Source organism: Onychomys torridus, chromosome 16, assembly GCF_903995425.1.
Source record: "Onychomys torridus chromosome 16, mOncTor1.1, whole genome shotgun sequence".
Lineage (NCBI taxonomy): Eukaryota > Metazoa > Chordata > Mammalia > Rodentia > Cricetidae > Onychomys > Onychomys torridus.
In genome coordinates this window covers 62,495,165-62,509,079 of record NC_050458.1, presented here as the reverse complement: position 1 = coordinate 62,509,079, position 13,915 = coordinate 62,495,165, and the positions used below count along the sequence as shown (strand labels likewise).

Genomic DNA, 13,915 nt, shown 5'->3' with positions numbered 1-13,915 from the left:
TTTTTTTGAAAGTGAGCTTTTGTTTGCCTCAAGAAAAGACGTTAGATCACACGAATTCAGCAAATCATAGATTAGTGTATCTTCCAGTATAATAACACTGCCTTACACTTTTATAGTGAACAGTTACTTCAAGTAATACCCCAGTCAAGTCTGCCTTTATCTCTACTTAAAGTTGTAGTTTGGGAATGCTCTTATGGGGGGGGGGGGTGCATCTCTTCTTTTCACGGATTTTTCTATTTAAATTATAAATTGTTATTATGTACGTGTGTGTGTATGTGTGTGTGTGTGTGTGTGTGTGTGTGTGTGTGTGTGTATGGGTGTGTGTACACATAAGAGTGTGTCAGAACCCCTGGAGCTGGAGTCACAGGCAGCTGTAAGATGCCTTGGGGGTGCTGGGAATTGAACCTGGTTCCTCTCTGTGAGCAGGAAGCACTCTTAACTGTGAGCATCTCTCCAGCTGTGACTGTCTCATGTCCCTGTCACTTCCGTCCTTCTTTCAGAGTTGTGTCTAAATAAAACCTCACTATTTCTCATTAAATATTAGTGTTTAGTAATTATTCATAATATTTTACCTGAGCAGTTATTATATAATACATGCAATATGAATGTTGTCACAATTCAACTGTCTCTTATTTTTCCAAGAAAATCGAACCATCTTTGTATCCGAAGTTGTTTCAGAAAAACCTAGATCCAGATGTATTCAATCAAATCATTAAAATTTTGCATGACTTTTACATTGAGTAAGTTGAATTTTTTAGTTGTATTCTCACTTTGTGATGAATGTGTCATGTCCAGTGATTTGGAAAATTCATTCTCTTTGATCTTAATATTTTGTACATAACAGCATTAGGTTCCTAGTAAGACTTACTGTTAAGAGAAATGAGGAGCTGGCCAGAACAAACCGTGAAGTGGGGAAAGGCCTCTGTTGAGTGGAGAGTCGTGTGTGAAGTCCCCGAGTGAGAGACAGCAGTACTGCCTGCTGTGCTCCCGCTTATGATCCGGGGTGTCTTCAGTCGGGGGAACGTGAAGAACTTGTTGTTACTAGAAAAAATATGGCTGTCTATAACCATCATTTGTGTTTATGTTTGGACTATTTCAGGAAAGAAAAGCCGTCTCTCATCTTTGAAATCTTACAGAGACTTTCTCAGCTGAAAAGGTTTGACATGGCAGTGATGTTCATGTCCGGACCCGAGAGGAAGAGTAAGTTCTCTGAGAAAGCAAGCTTTCCTGCCCTCCTCATCCTCCTCTGCTGATTTGTTACTACTGGCTGTTTACCACGTGCAAGACACACACACAATCAACTCTAGATTACTTATAATTAAGTTCATTGGATTACATGCAGTTGAAATTGTACCTGCTGGCACTGTTTTCTTTTCTTTTTCTTTTTCTTTTTCTTTTTTTTTAAATTTTATTTGCATTGGTGCTTTTGCCTGCATGTATGTCTATATGAAGGTGTCAGATCTTGGAGTTACAGACAGTTGTTAGCCACCATGTGGTTGCTGGGAATTGAACCCGTGTCCTCTGGAAGAGCAGCCGGTGCTTCTAACCGCTGAGCCGTCTCTCCAGCCCCGCTGGCAGTATTCTCAAATGCAGATACTGTAATCATTCTCTGACAGAGGGTGGCCAAGATGGGGGCGCTAAGGTGTGTTTACCAAGGTTGGAGGTAGGAAACCATGCTGGAGCTTTGAGCCCAGGCTGTCCAGTTGTGGTGGGGCCCTTCTGGAATGTAGTTGGTGGTACAGAGATTGAATTCCACCACCGTGGAGCATGCAGAGGCTCCCGCCACAGAACTGGGTACTGGGTGCGTCTCATCCCTTCTGAGGGCTCCTTCCTTGAGTAATTTCAGCTGAGCTCTAAGTGTAGAAGTTAGTTAGACAAAGGTCTGGGGAACAAAAGCCTCCAGTCAGGGGATCAACATATGCTAGGGGTTTGGACAGTCACCCCAATAGCATTCAGAGCATTACCAGTGAGTACAGTGCAGCTGGATTCTAGGTTGGGGTCAAGAGTGGCAGATAATGACCCTGAATTCTAGCCCTTACTTATACCACAGTGAGGGCATAACAATCAAATTTTGTAAAAACTTCAGTTATTCAGAGTTTGGGGGGGTCTATTTTTAGGCAAAAGGTGAATCGTTCAATTAAAAGATTTTTTTTTGGTTTTTTTAAGACAGGTTTTTCTGTGTAGCCCTGGCTGACTAGAACTAGCTCCAACTCATAGAGATCCGCCTGCCCTGTGCCTCCTGAGTGCTGGGATTAAAGATGGGTACCACCAAGATCTCTTTTAAAAAATTTATTTAAAATTTATATATATATGTATGCATCATATGTATGCCTGGTGTTGGGGAGGCCAGAGCTAGAGTATAGGCAGTTTTGAGCTACCTTGTAGGCATTGGAAATCGAACCTATGTCCTCTGCAAGAGCAGCAAGTCCTTTTAACCTGTGAGTCATCTCTCCAGGTCTTGTTTTTGTTTCTCTGAGACATGGTCTTACTCTGTAGCTCTGGCTGACCTAGAACTTACCAAGTAGATTAGGCTGACTTCCAGCTTGAAGCAGCCCTCTTGAGTGCTGCGTGCTAAGATTACAGGCATGTGCTGCCATGCATTGCTAAGAATGCTAACTTTTTTTTTTTTTTTTTTTGGAGCTGAGGATCTAACCCAGGGCCTTGTGCTTGCTAGGCAAGCTCTCTACCACTGAGCTAAATCCCCAACCCGAAAAATGCTAACTTTTTTAGAAAGTGGTGGTGCTCACCTTTAATCCCAGCACTTGGAAGGCAGAGGCAGGTGGATCTCTGAGTTGGACAAGCCTGGTCTACAGAGCGAGTTCCAGGACAGCCAGGGCTACACAGAGAAACTGTCTGGAAAAAGTCAGCAAAATCTTCTGTGTGCCATTTTGGATGCTCCCCACACTAAACGTCCGTGAGCTCCTCTTGGGTCCTTGTTTCTAGTCGTGACACACAAGGGTTCTCTGACAGCACACTAGGCACACTCAGCTGGATGTGGTGGTACATGCACTGTGGTCTCTGCCCTCTGGAGGCTGAGGTAGGATTTTGAGTTTGAGGCCAGCCTAGACTACAACAGGGAAAACCTTTTTGTTTTTTAAAAACAAAACATCAAAGAGCAGCAAGAGAAAGCCATTCTTACATCAGGAAGTATACAGGCAGAGATTCAAAAGTAATTAGGGCTGGAGAGATGGCTCAGTGGTTAAGGGCACTTGGTACTCTTGAGGACTTGGGTGAGGTTTCCAGCACCCACATGGTGGTGCATAATTATCTGCACTCCAGTTAATAGGCCATTCTGCCCTCTTCTGACCAGGCATGAATGGTGCACATATGTACATGCAGGCAAGGTCTCTTGTTTGCTACTGCATGCACTAGGCAACCAGCCCTTGAACTCAGCAATTCTCCTGCCTCTGCCATCTCATGTTCACTACAGGATCCAGCATTATGCAGGGCCTGGGGAATCTGGTCCTTAGGCATTTCTGGCAAGTGTTTTATCTCCTCAGACTCTGTTTTATCGTTTTTTTGTTGTTGGTGTTGTTTTTCCTAAATAGGAAACAAAAACCTTTGGGGATTTTCAGAACTCACCTAGGTATAGACAGTCATTCTGGATTCATGTGAAGAGAAAATATGTCAAGACCAGCTGGCTTTACAGTGTCATGGAGCCTAGTAAATAGTGATATAAATTCACTAAAGAGCACGAATCATGGAGTCATAGATGCATCACTGGCTTAGGATTTTATTGTTGTTTTCCCTTTGTTTTGAGACAGGTTTTCATGCATCTCAGGCTAGCCCTTAGTTTATTTGTAGCCAAGGACGACCTTGAACTCTGATCCTCCTGTCACTCTGGGAGTGCTGGCGTTTAGGTGTGTACCACCACAACCATTGGCTCGCTGTTCTAGGTGTTGAACAGAGGGCTTCATGAGTGCGAGGCACTCTGCCAGCTGAAACACACCCTAACCTTCGGCTTTAGCTCATCAAAACCAGTTCTCGCAAATTCCTGATCAGGATTGCTGTTATTACTATCCTGACTTCTGTCCTTTTGAAATCACGACACTAGCTTTGCATTTTAAAAGTCATCATCTTCGTCATCACCTCATCATCAGTGTGCGCATGGCTGCATCTGTGTGTAGGTCAGAAGACAGCCTTTCCATCTTGATGTGGGTGCTGGGGTTGAACTCAGATCATCAGGCTTGCGTGGCGGCAGGTACTTTCGTCTGCTGAGCCGTGGTGTCAAACTCTTGTGTCTCCAGTCTCCACCTCCTCCCCTGTCTTCATGGCTTCTCTCAGCTGTCACCTTAGTGCCGTCGACTCTGGTTAGAGAAACTTCCTGCCTCCCACGTCCGTCCCCTTCCCTGTCTTCTCTCCCTGCTTTGGTTTTCTTTCTTATACATGGTTATGACACTTTTATGTATATGCATTTGTTTCTTTTTCTCAGACAGGATGGCAGCTCCATGAGAGCAGGGATTGTGCCTTCTTCCCTAGGCCTCAGTGCTGGTTCATAGCACATGAGTGTCTTTCCCCTTGTAGCCTAAGTCCAGGGTGCACTCTGAGGACAGGAGCTGGCTCTTCAAGTCACCCTCCAGCAGGGTCCATTGTCTGCCCAGTGAGACGAGAGCATGTGGAGTCATTCTGCTGTGACAGCATTCAGAAACATTAGCTCCGGGACCTGCTTTATTGTCACTGTCAGTGACAGTTTGGTCCAGTCTGGTGTTGAGAAGCATGAGCTGGCAGAGTGTTTGCCAAGTGTTGAGTGTGGCCTGCTTAGATTGATGTCATTGAGGGTGTAAGGGAAATGGGTATGGTGGCAAGATACATAATAGCTTTTTAAATACACAAACTAGAATTTATGAAAAATGTTAATTATTGCTTTTATTTGAGAGGACAAATTAATCTCTTGAATTTATGTCTTACATGGTTTTTTAAAAACAGAATGACATACAATCTATTTTCTTTTTCAGTCACAAATGTATTATTCAATCACTTGGAAAAATCAGACCTGAAGGAGGATTCTGTTGAAGAACTCAAGAAAAAATATGGTGGCTGATCACAGTGGCTGAGGTTGTCTTTGTCTTTGATGTGCACGTTATTTTTCTTACTGAAATCAAGTGTTTTGTTTGACTTTTTAAGAAAATGAAATCGTACCTGAGAGGGCTTTTGTCTCGGTGGGCTTAATTCATGTAAAGTGTACTACTGAGAAATGCTTCAGATAAAGTAAGTTTGTATGAAAATAAAAATGTAAGTAATGAGAGATATTGTAAGGGTCAATATTTTGTTTTATAATAACTTTAAATGTTATATTTCGTTACTTTCCTCAGTGTCTCATAATTGTAACTTTTTATATTTTCATGAATTTTTGTAACCACACACAAAGCTACTTCATTACCACTTGAATAAAGTGATTTCTGTGGAGAGGGTATTGAATAGAAACCAGAATTGTCTCCCTCCCTCCCTCTACACCTAAGCGAAAGAGCCATTTTATCAATGATGGGTCAGGACAGGGTCCTCAGCTCCCGGAGGGGTCCTGTTGGTGATGCTCACAGCTTACTAGCCAACTATGGCTGTGGAATCCAAGTCTGTTGCATAGATGAGTATTGGTGGTGAGGCCTGGAGCAAGCCTTTGCATTCTGTAACCCTTGCCTATTGGCAAAACCTTTTCTGTGGTGAGGTTCTGGAGTTGAAGTGTTGACTGGTCTTAGTGGTCACACACTCCTGACACTTGGGGGCACCCCCAGCTGGATGGTCAGCTGCTTGAGAGTGAGGAATTGGTGAGTCTGAGGGAGGGAGGAGAGCCTGCTCAGCCCCCACACTGCAGAGTTGAGTGTAACCAAGAGGAGCCCCCAGGACACAGGGCTCCCCAGAGTGAAGACAGCCCTGCAGGCATGAGGCACTAAGCCAGACTCAGCACCATGTAAATCATAGGGAAGACGGTTCAGCTGGTCTCCCCTGCACAGAGTGGACAGGCTCCAGTTACTTTAGCTAGTATTGATGTTCCTTGAAAACAAACGAAATGTTTTTGGTAGTGGTTTTTGTTTTTGTTTTTGTTTTTTTTTTTTTAAGATTTATTTATTTATTGTGTATACAGAAGAGGGCGCCAGATCTCATTACAGATGGTTGTGAGCCACCATGTGGTTGCTGGGAATTGAACTCAGGACCTCTGGAAGAGCAGTCAGTGCTCTTAACCTCTGAGCCATCTCTCCAGCCCTTCGGTAGTGTTTTTACTTACTGTATTAAAAATACTTTCATCTTTCACTCCCCTTCATGCGTTTGAACAATTTATACTTAAATTATTGAGCAGCCGTTGTCCCCACTCCCGTCCCCCTTCCGTGTCTCCATTTTTTATACTTTTAGAACTGTTTGACTGTCTTGTTGGGGTTTTGTTGTTCTGACTTTTAATTCCCCTTCATTTATCTGATTGCCAGTTTTCTCATTGTGATTTTCGTTTTCTAATTTAAGTTTTTGCTTTCACAACATCCTGCTTCTCCCATCGTTCCTTTAGCTTTGATTCACCCCCCCCCCCTGCGGCCCCCTCTTCTGTTCTCTCATTTGTTAATAAGTTCTACACTTACTCTCAGTGATTTTTAGCTCTGGTTTGCTGCACATTGGTTTTGCCATTTTCTGTGGCTTTAATTGACCTTTTATTGCACTTTTTTGGTTTTTCGAGACAGGGTTTCTCTGTAGCTTTGGAGGCTGTCCTGGAACTCGCTTTGTAGACCAGGCTGGCCTCGAACTCACAGAGATCCACCTGTTTGCCTCCCAAGTGCTGGGATTACAGGTGTGCGCCACCACCGCCCGGCTCGCACATTTTTATTTACAGGAAGCACAACATTTCAGTGTTCACTTTAGCATTCTTTTTGGCACCAAAACAAAACTCTTGACAGGCGGATTCAAGATGAATCAGACTCCCGGGATTTATCAGACATTCTGGCTGGGGACATGGAGAGATTTGGGTGGACATGCAGCAGTACCACAGATGGGGAAGTAAACATGGTCCAAATTCACCTCAGCAAAACCTGTGCACCAGCAGGGGAGGGCGGGGAGGAGGGACAATCTCTCTGCTCCAAGGGAGGTAGTGGGAGTCTGGGATAGAGGCCGGGATGTGGGAAAGATAGAGCCCCTTCCTAAGTTACAGAGAGGTAGTCTTGTTTTTAATTCTCTTACCATGTAGAAGGAAGACGATACAAAACCACAGTTCTTGACCGCTCGCTCATCCATTCCCAAAGCTGGAGAGGTGTGTGGGGAGTGCTGCTTCTCACATACATGTGTGAATGTGTGAGTGGGTGTCTTGTAGACAGCAGTGGCCATGCAGAGGCCCAGCACCATGTGTGAAAATGGGAGGAGCCATATACCACTTCATGGTCCCTCTGCCTCAGTGATTTCTCACTGAGACAGTGCAAATTTCAAAGACAAACAGGGCAGAAGGGGTGGGGTGCCCAGGGAGCAGGGAGGACAGGGAAGGGGAGGGGGAGAAAGCAACAGTTACTTGTGCCAGCACTGGCCATCTGGAATACTCCATGCATCCCTTGACACAACTGTGCAAGAGAGTGCAATGCACTGATTGCCCTGGCTCCTGAAGGCTCAGCCTCTGCCAAGGCTGTTAGAAACAGCGTGGTCCAGGGGTTCTGCCATCACCAGCCTGCATAACCACTCTCACCTTGTCCAGAGAGGGAGCCCTTCCCCTGGGGGAGGGGCTGCTACAACAGGTGTCAGCACCCCTTCTTGGCGGCTTAGGCCCCGTCAGTGTTGTCTGGGGACTCTCCTGTTCCACCTCCCCCGGGGTTGCAACATCAGGTCTAATAAAGACTACTCTCGAGTGGCCTTTCTTTGTCTACTTCTGGAGTGAGGGCTGAGCTGGTAACAAGAAGCAGATGAACCAGCAGAGGGTGGTTGCCATGGAGACCGTGGCAGCAGGCATGGCTTGACAGGATGCGTGCCAGCCTTGGCACTGGTCTCAGGTAGCAGCTTGGTGGCTGGAAAAGCTCAGGCCTTGGGCCATGACTTAACAGCTGAAATGGTGCAGAGCTGCCCGTAACTACCCAGCTCTGGGACTTGATGCTGCCCAGCCCAGGAGCCTCAGATCTGACTCTCCAGCACAAAGGACTGATGACTTGTTTAACTGCTGAAGATGTGGTGGGACATCCTTGGAGGCCTGTGGCTACATGCCATGTGACAGCAGAAGTAGCCAGCCTCAGTACTAGAAATATCCCCAGGCTCAAATCCATATGTGGCACCTGTATGCTGCCAATGCCTCATACTACTCTGATTCTGTTGTAGATTATTATTATTATCATTATTATTATTTTGGTTTTTTGAGACAGGGTTTCTCTGTAGCTTTGGAGCCTGTCCTGGACTAGCTCTGTAGACCAGGCTGGCCTCGAACTCACAAAGAATCCATCTGCCTCTGCCTCCTGAGTGCTGGGATTACAGGCGTGCGCCACCACCGCCCGGTGTAGAATATTATTTTAAGGTGTGTTATTTTTGTTTATGTTGTGTTTGTTCAACTCTGTGAAGCTGTGTTACTGTGCCTGTGTAAAACACCTGATGGTCTAATAAAGAGCTGAATGGCCAATAGCAAGGCAGGAGAAAGAAATAGGCGGGGCTGGCAGGCAGAGAAGATAAATAGAAGGAGAAAGAGTAAGATTTACACAGTAAGAGAATGGGAAAAGCCCAGAAGCAAAAGAGAAAAAAAAAAAAAAAAAAAAAGAACAACATGATTTTACCCAGGAATCCCATCTGTCCGTTGGATTCCTGCTCACTGTGGTAGAGGATGCCTGACTGACCCTAATCACACCCAGCATCCAGTTCCTGAACGGCCCCTAGATGCCTCAGACCCTGCCTGAGTAGAGGCAGGGTGCCCCAGCTCTACCCTGCCTCTCCCGTGTTGTCTCCACAGAGGCAAGTACTTGTATGTCTTGACAGTGGCAATTAGCAACTGAACAGCATTTGTAGACTTTAAGAGAGGTTAGGGAGGGAGAAGAGAGCAAACAAGATGGAAGATGACAAGAGAGGACAGACTGAGGAGCCAGAGAAGAGAATCTACAGCCCTTCTTGCCGGAAGCACCCCACAGAGCGGCACATCCTTGAGACTGAGCCCCGGATCACTGGTTACCAGTACCCAAGCGTTCCAGCCCCTGAATCCTGCATAGGGGTGATAATACTGTAGGGCCAAGGGTCCTGATGCTGCAGGCTTTCGTGGGGGCTGTTATAGAGGGTACTGCTTGTTCCTACATCTGCTTGCCTACTGCTGTCAAACGTTAATGGAAGCAACAGGTGCTAGAAGCTTGTATTTGAGGTTTCTTGTCTACCTACAGTTTCTCTCCAAGTAGAGTAAAAAGAGCTTCTGGCCACTGGTCAGGGGGGGCGCGGGGGAGGACCTCAGTACTTGATGTTCTGGATCCAGTGGGCCACATCTGTTCAAGGCAGTACTAGGAGGCAAGACTGGCAAGATGGCTCTGTGGATAAAGGTGCTTGCCAAGCCTTGTAGCATGAATTGTTAGAAGGTCTTGTTAATAAAAACAAACCCAGTGCCAGTTATTGGGGTGAATGCTGGAAGATCAGAGAAGCAGAACAGCTACCTCACCTTGCCAATTCCTCAGCTGATCCCGTTTCCTTAGACTGGAAGCCTCTGTGTCCTTATCCGAATGAATCTCAGCTGAACTGCCGCTCAAAAGCCTAAAAGCTCAACCAGCTCTAGTTCCTGGTCCTCATGCCTTATATACCTTTCTGCTTCCTGCCATCACTCCCTGGGACTAAAGGCCTGTGTCACCATGCCTGGCTCTTTCCAGTGTGGCCTTGAACTCACAGAGATCCAGACAGATCTCTGCCTCTGGAATGCTAGGATGAAAGGTGTGTGCTATGACTGCCTAACCTCTACTTAATAATGTGGCTGTTCTGTTTTCTGACCCCCAGATAGGTTTATTGGGGGTCACAATATATCAACCACAAAGCCTGATGACCTGAGTTCAATCCCCAGAACCCATGTGGTAGGAGGAGAGGGCTGACTCTCAAAGGACAGCCTCTGACACACACATGTGCACTACACACACCACACACAGACACACACACACACATATACACACCACACACACACCACACACATACACACACCACACACACATATACACACACACACCACACACACATATACACACCACACACACACCACACACATACACACACCACACACACCACACACACACACACAACACACACCACACACACCACACACACACACCACACCACACCACACACCCACACCACACACACACACACACACACCACACACACCACCACACACACACACCACACCACCCACACACACACACCACACACACAACACACATACACACACCACACACATACACACACACACACACCACACACACACACACACATACCACACACACCCACACACCACACATACACACACACACACCACACACACACACACACACATACCACACACACATACACACACCACACACACCACACACACCACACACACCACACACACACACACCAACACACCACACACACACACACACACCACACACACACACACACACACACCACACACACCACACACACACCACACACATACATACATATACACACACCACACAATACACACACATACACACACCACACCACACACACCACACACACACACACACACACCACACACACACACACACCACACACACACCACACCACACACATACATACATATACACACACCACACAATACACACACATACATACATATACACACACACCACACACACATATACACACATACACACACACACCACACACACATCACACACACATCACACACAGAGAGAGAGAGAGAGAGAGAGAGAATAAAAAAATCATAGATCTTGGGAACACCTGGCTGGGCTCCTGGACTGTGGACACACAGAAAGAGGACTCAAGGAGCAGATGCATTGTCTTTCTGTTTCTTGGCTTGGGATGTCATGTGACTAGCTACTTTAAGCTCCTGCCTTAACTCCCTCTCCATGATGGACTATCCCTTGAACTGTGAGGAAAGCAACTTTCTTTCCAGGACTGGTAAACGGTTGGGGGCCAGACTGGACTGGAGACTGTCCAGGGGCCCTTGGGATGGGCTGTGGGCATCTTGCCCTGGCCTTGCCAGAGTCATGCCATGCAATGGCCTGGAGGGTGGGGGCAGTAGTCTGGAAACTGGTACTTGATGTTTTCTTCAAATATATGTGGTTAAATGTTCCAGATACTGACATGTGAAATGCTTTGGTTGCCTTCCCATAATGCACCTTGCTAAGGGGAGCCTTGGGATAGTCTAAGTTCCCTGTAATTCTACTGTCTGATGCTCTTTACTCACATACATTTTGCCTCCCCATGTGAGGAGTGTAAAAAGAACCGTCATTAACGAACTTGCTGGCCTGGGTCATCAGACTTCAGCTCTCCCGGCCCCAGCTTTCGACTCTTTCCTTTTGCTATCTCTTTCTCTTTTTTATCCCTGCCTTCCCACTTAGGACTGTTCAGAAGCCCGATATGGCTGGTCCAGGTCAGTGAACATGGAGGAGCCCTCATTCATTTTGGTGTGAGGGTCACACTCAGGTTGTGGGGCATACTGGATAGCTTTATGTCACCTTGACACAAGCTAGAGTCAGCAGAAAGGAGGGAGCCTCAATCGAGAAAATGCCTCCATGAGATCCAGCTGCAAGGCATTTTCTTAATTAGTGATCAATGGCAGAGGGCTCAGTCTATTGTATGTGGGCAGGGCCATCCCTGGGCTGGCGGTCCTGGGTTCTATAAGAAAGCAGGCTGAGCAAATCATAGGGGAACAAGCCAGTAAGCAGCACCCCTCTAGGGTCTCTGCATCAGCTCCTGCCTCCAGGTTCCTGCCCTGTCTGAGTTCATGTCCTGGCTTCCTTCAATGATGGATTATCATGTGGAAATGTAAGCCAAATAAACCCTTTCCTCTCCAGCTTGCTTTTGGTCATAGTGTTTCATCGCAGCAATAGAAACCCCAACTAAGACATGTTACTACCAGCATAGTGGGGTATTGCTGTGACAGAGTTGACTATGTTTTGGGGAGAATTGTGGAAGGACTTTGGAACTTTGGACTAAAAAAGTCCCTGAGTGTTGAGAGCTCTGTGGATAGTTCTGTAGGAGCTTAGACGATAAGTATGTCCAGAGCAGTGCAGAGGATGGAGACCTGGCTTGTGAAGTTTCAGAGGGAAGGAAAGACTCTATGATTTTTTTTTTTTTCTGTGAATGGATGCTGGTCAGCTGGACCCAAGAAATTCTCCGTGATTAACAAGAGACCAGCATTACTAAGGCGAAATCTTCTGGGAAGTATTTCCAGACAATCAGCACACAGAAGCTGTGTTCCAGAGGAGGCCAAGGTCCTACCTCGTGCTGGCTGCCAGACTCAGTGCAAGAGTCACCCAGGTGGTGCTGGCTTTGAAGGCAGGAAGGGGACATGGAGAGCAGCTGAGGCTTGGCACTGGGAGAGGCCAGGGAGGCCATTGGCGAATGTGAAGCCTCAGTTGAAGGCCCAGGGTTGAAGTGGTCATGCAGGGAAGTTGAGGCTTGGCACCCTCGAGAGAGCCTATGAGAGGCTATTGGTGGAAGTGCAGCCTAGTCACAGCAGGAGACCCCATCATTTTGGAGATGCCAGTACCATGGATGACCTCCAGGAACAGCAGCAGCAGTGGAGCCAGCCGGAGCCTAGAAGACAAGCTGTGTGTGCTGCAGACGCAGAGCTGGAGAAGTGACCCGAGCCTGTGGAGGAGTCTAGAAGATCATGAGTGAATCCCAGATACTGGGTGTTGAATTATTTATACTGTTGGAGTTTGGTTTTGCTTTGTTCAGATTATGACTGTGCCCTGGTTCTTCCCTCTTGAAGTAAGAATGTATTGAATTTATTTTTTATTTTATAGGAGCCCACAATCGAGGGACTGAATTTTAAAAGAGGTTTTAGGTTTTAAAAGAGACTTTGAATTTTAAAAAGACTGTGGGACTTTGTAAGTTTTAAAAGGTTTTATAGTGTGATGTTGATGTTAATACTTAACATATGGGGATGAATAAGAAAGGAAAAGTTGTGGCTTAACAGTGATCGTGTGTCAGGTTGACAAGGGATCAGGTGTCCTGGCTGGTTTGTATGTCAACTTGAACAAGCTAGAGCCATCCGAGAGGAGGGATTTCATGAAGCCATCTCTAGAGGGACAGTCTACAGAATGGGGGAAACTCTCCCAACTGTACCTTCCAACAGGGAGGGGATCAAGACTAGAATCTATAATTGGATCTGTAATCAAAACCCCACCCCACCCCAAAGAAATCGTCCAGCGAATAAAAAGTCTAACAAACTAAATAGTTCTCAAAACGAGGCACACGCTTAGCTAGCAAAGATTTGAAAAAGCATTCAACATGCTTAGCCATCATAGAAATTCAAATTCGGGGGTTGGGGATTTAGCTCAATGGTAGAGCGCTTGCCTAGCAAGCGCAAGGCCCGGGGTTCGATCCTCAGCTTAAAAAAAAAAAATCAGTAGAAATTCAAATTCAAACTACTTTGCGATCCCATGTCATCCCAGTCCAAATGGCTCGCATCAAGAAAACACGTGACAATAAATGCTTGCCATAGCCAAGATACGGAGCCAGATTCATCAGTAGGTGGATAGATACCGAGAACGTGGTACGCATGCACAATGGGGATTTTACTCCTCTGTGAACGATGAAGTTGTGAAATTCACGGTGACTGTGCAGAGCTGTATGTAGTTCATTCTTAAGTGAAATAAGCCAGACTCAGAAAGACAAATCCTGTGTGTTTTCGATCATCTACCGAATCTAGACTTAAATGATCACACATGAAAATCGGGAAGGGGCTGTGGGGAGGGGAAAGAGGTTTAAAGGGAGGGAGAAGGCGCGGACGAGAGAG

The 13,915-nt window shown here is 46.2% G+C and overlaps 1 protein-coding gene across 4 annotated transcripts in view; it reads left to right on the top strand.

Moving 5' to 3' along the window:
• The window catches only part of Rpap3 (RNA polymerase II associated protein 3), a 30,405-nt gene extending 25,160 nt beyond the window's left edge, over positions 1 to 5,245 (top strand). For all 4 annotated transcript variants that reach the window (XM_036208210.1, XM_036208207.1, XM_036208208.1 and 1 more), the window contains exons 15-17: positions 643 to 740; positions 1,100 to 1,200; positions 4,956 to 5,245. In XM_036208210.1, coding sequence (XP_036064103.1) covers positions 643 to 740; positions 1,100 to 1,200; positions 4,956 to 5,041 — 285 coding nt within the window. In that variant the 3' untranslated portion in view covers positions 5,042 to 5,245. The remainder of the gene's footprint in view (positions 1 to 642; positions 741 to 1,099; positions 1,201 to 4,955) is intronic.
• Positions 5,246 to 13,915: the final 8,670 nt, after the last annotated feature.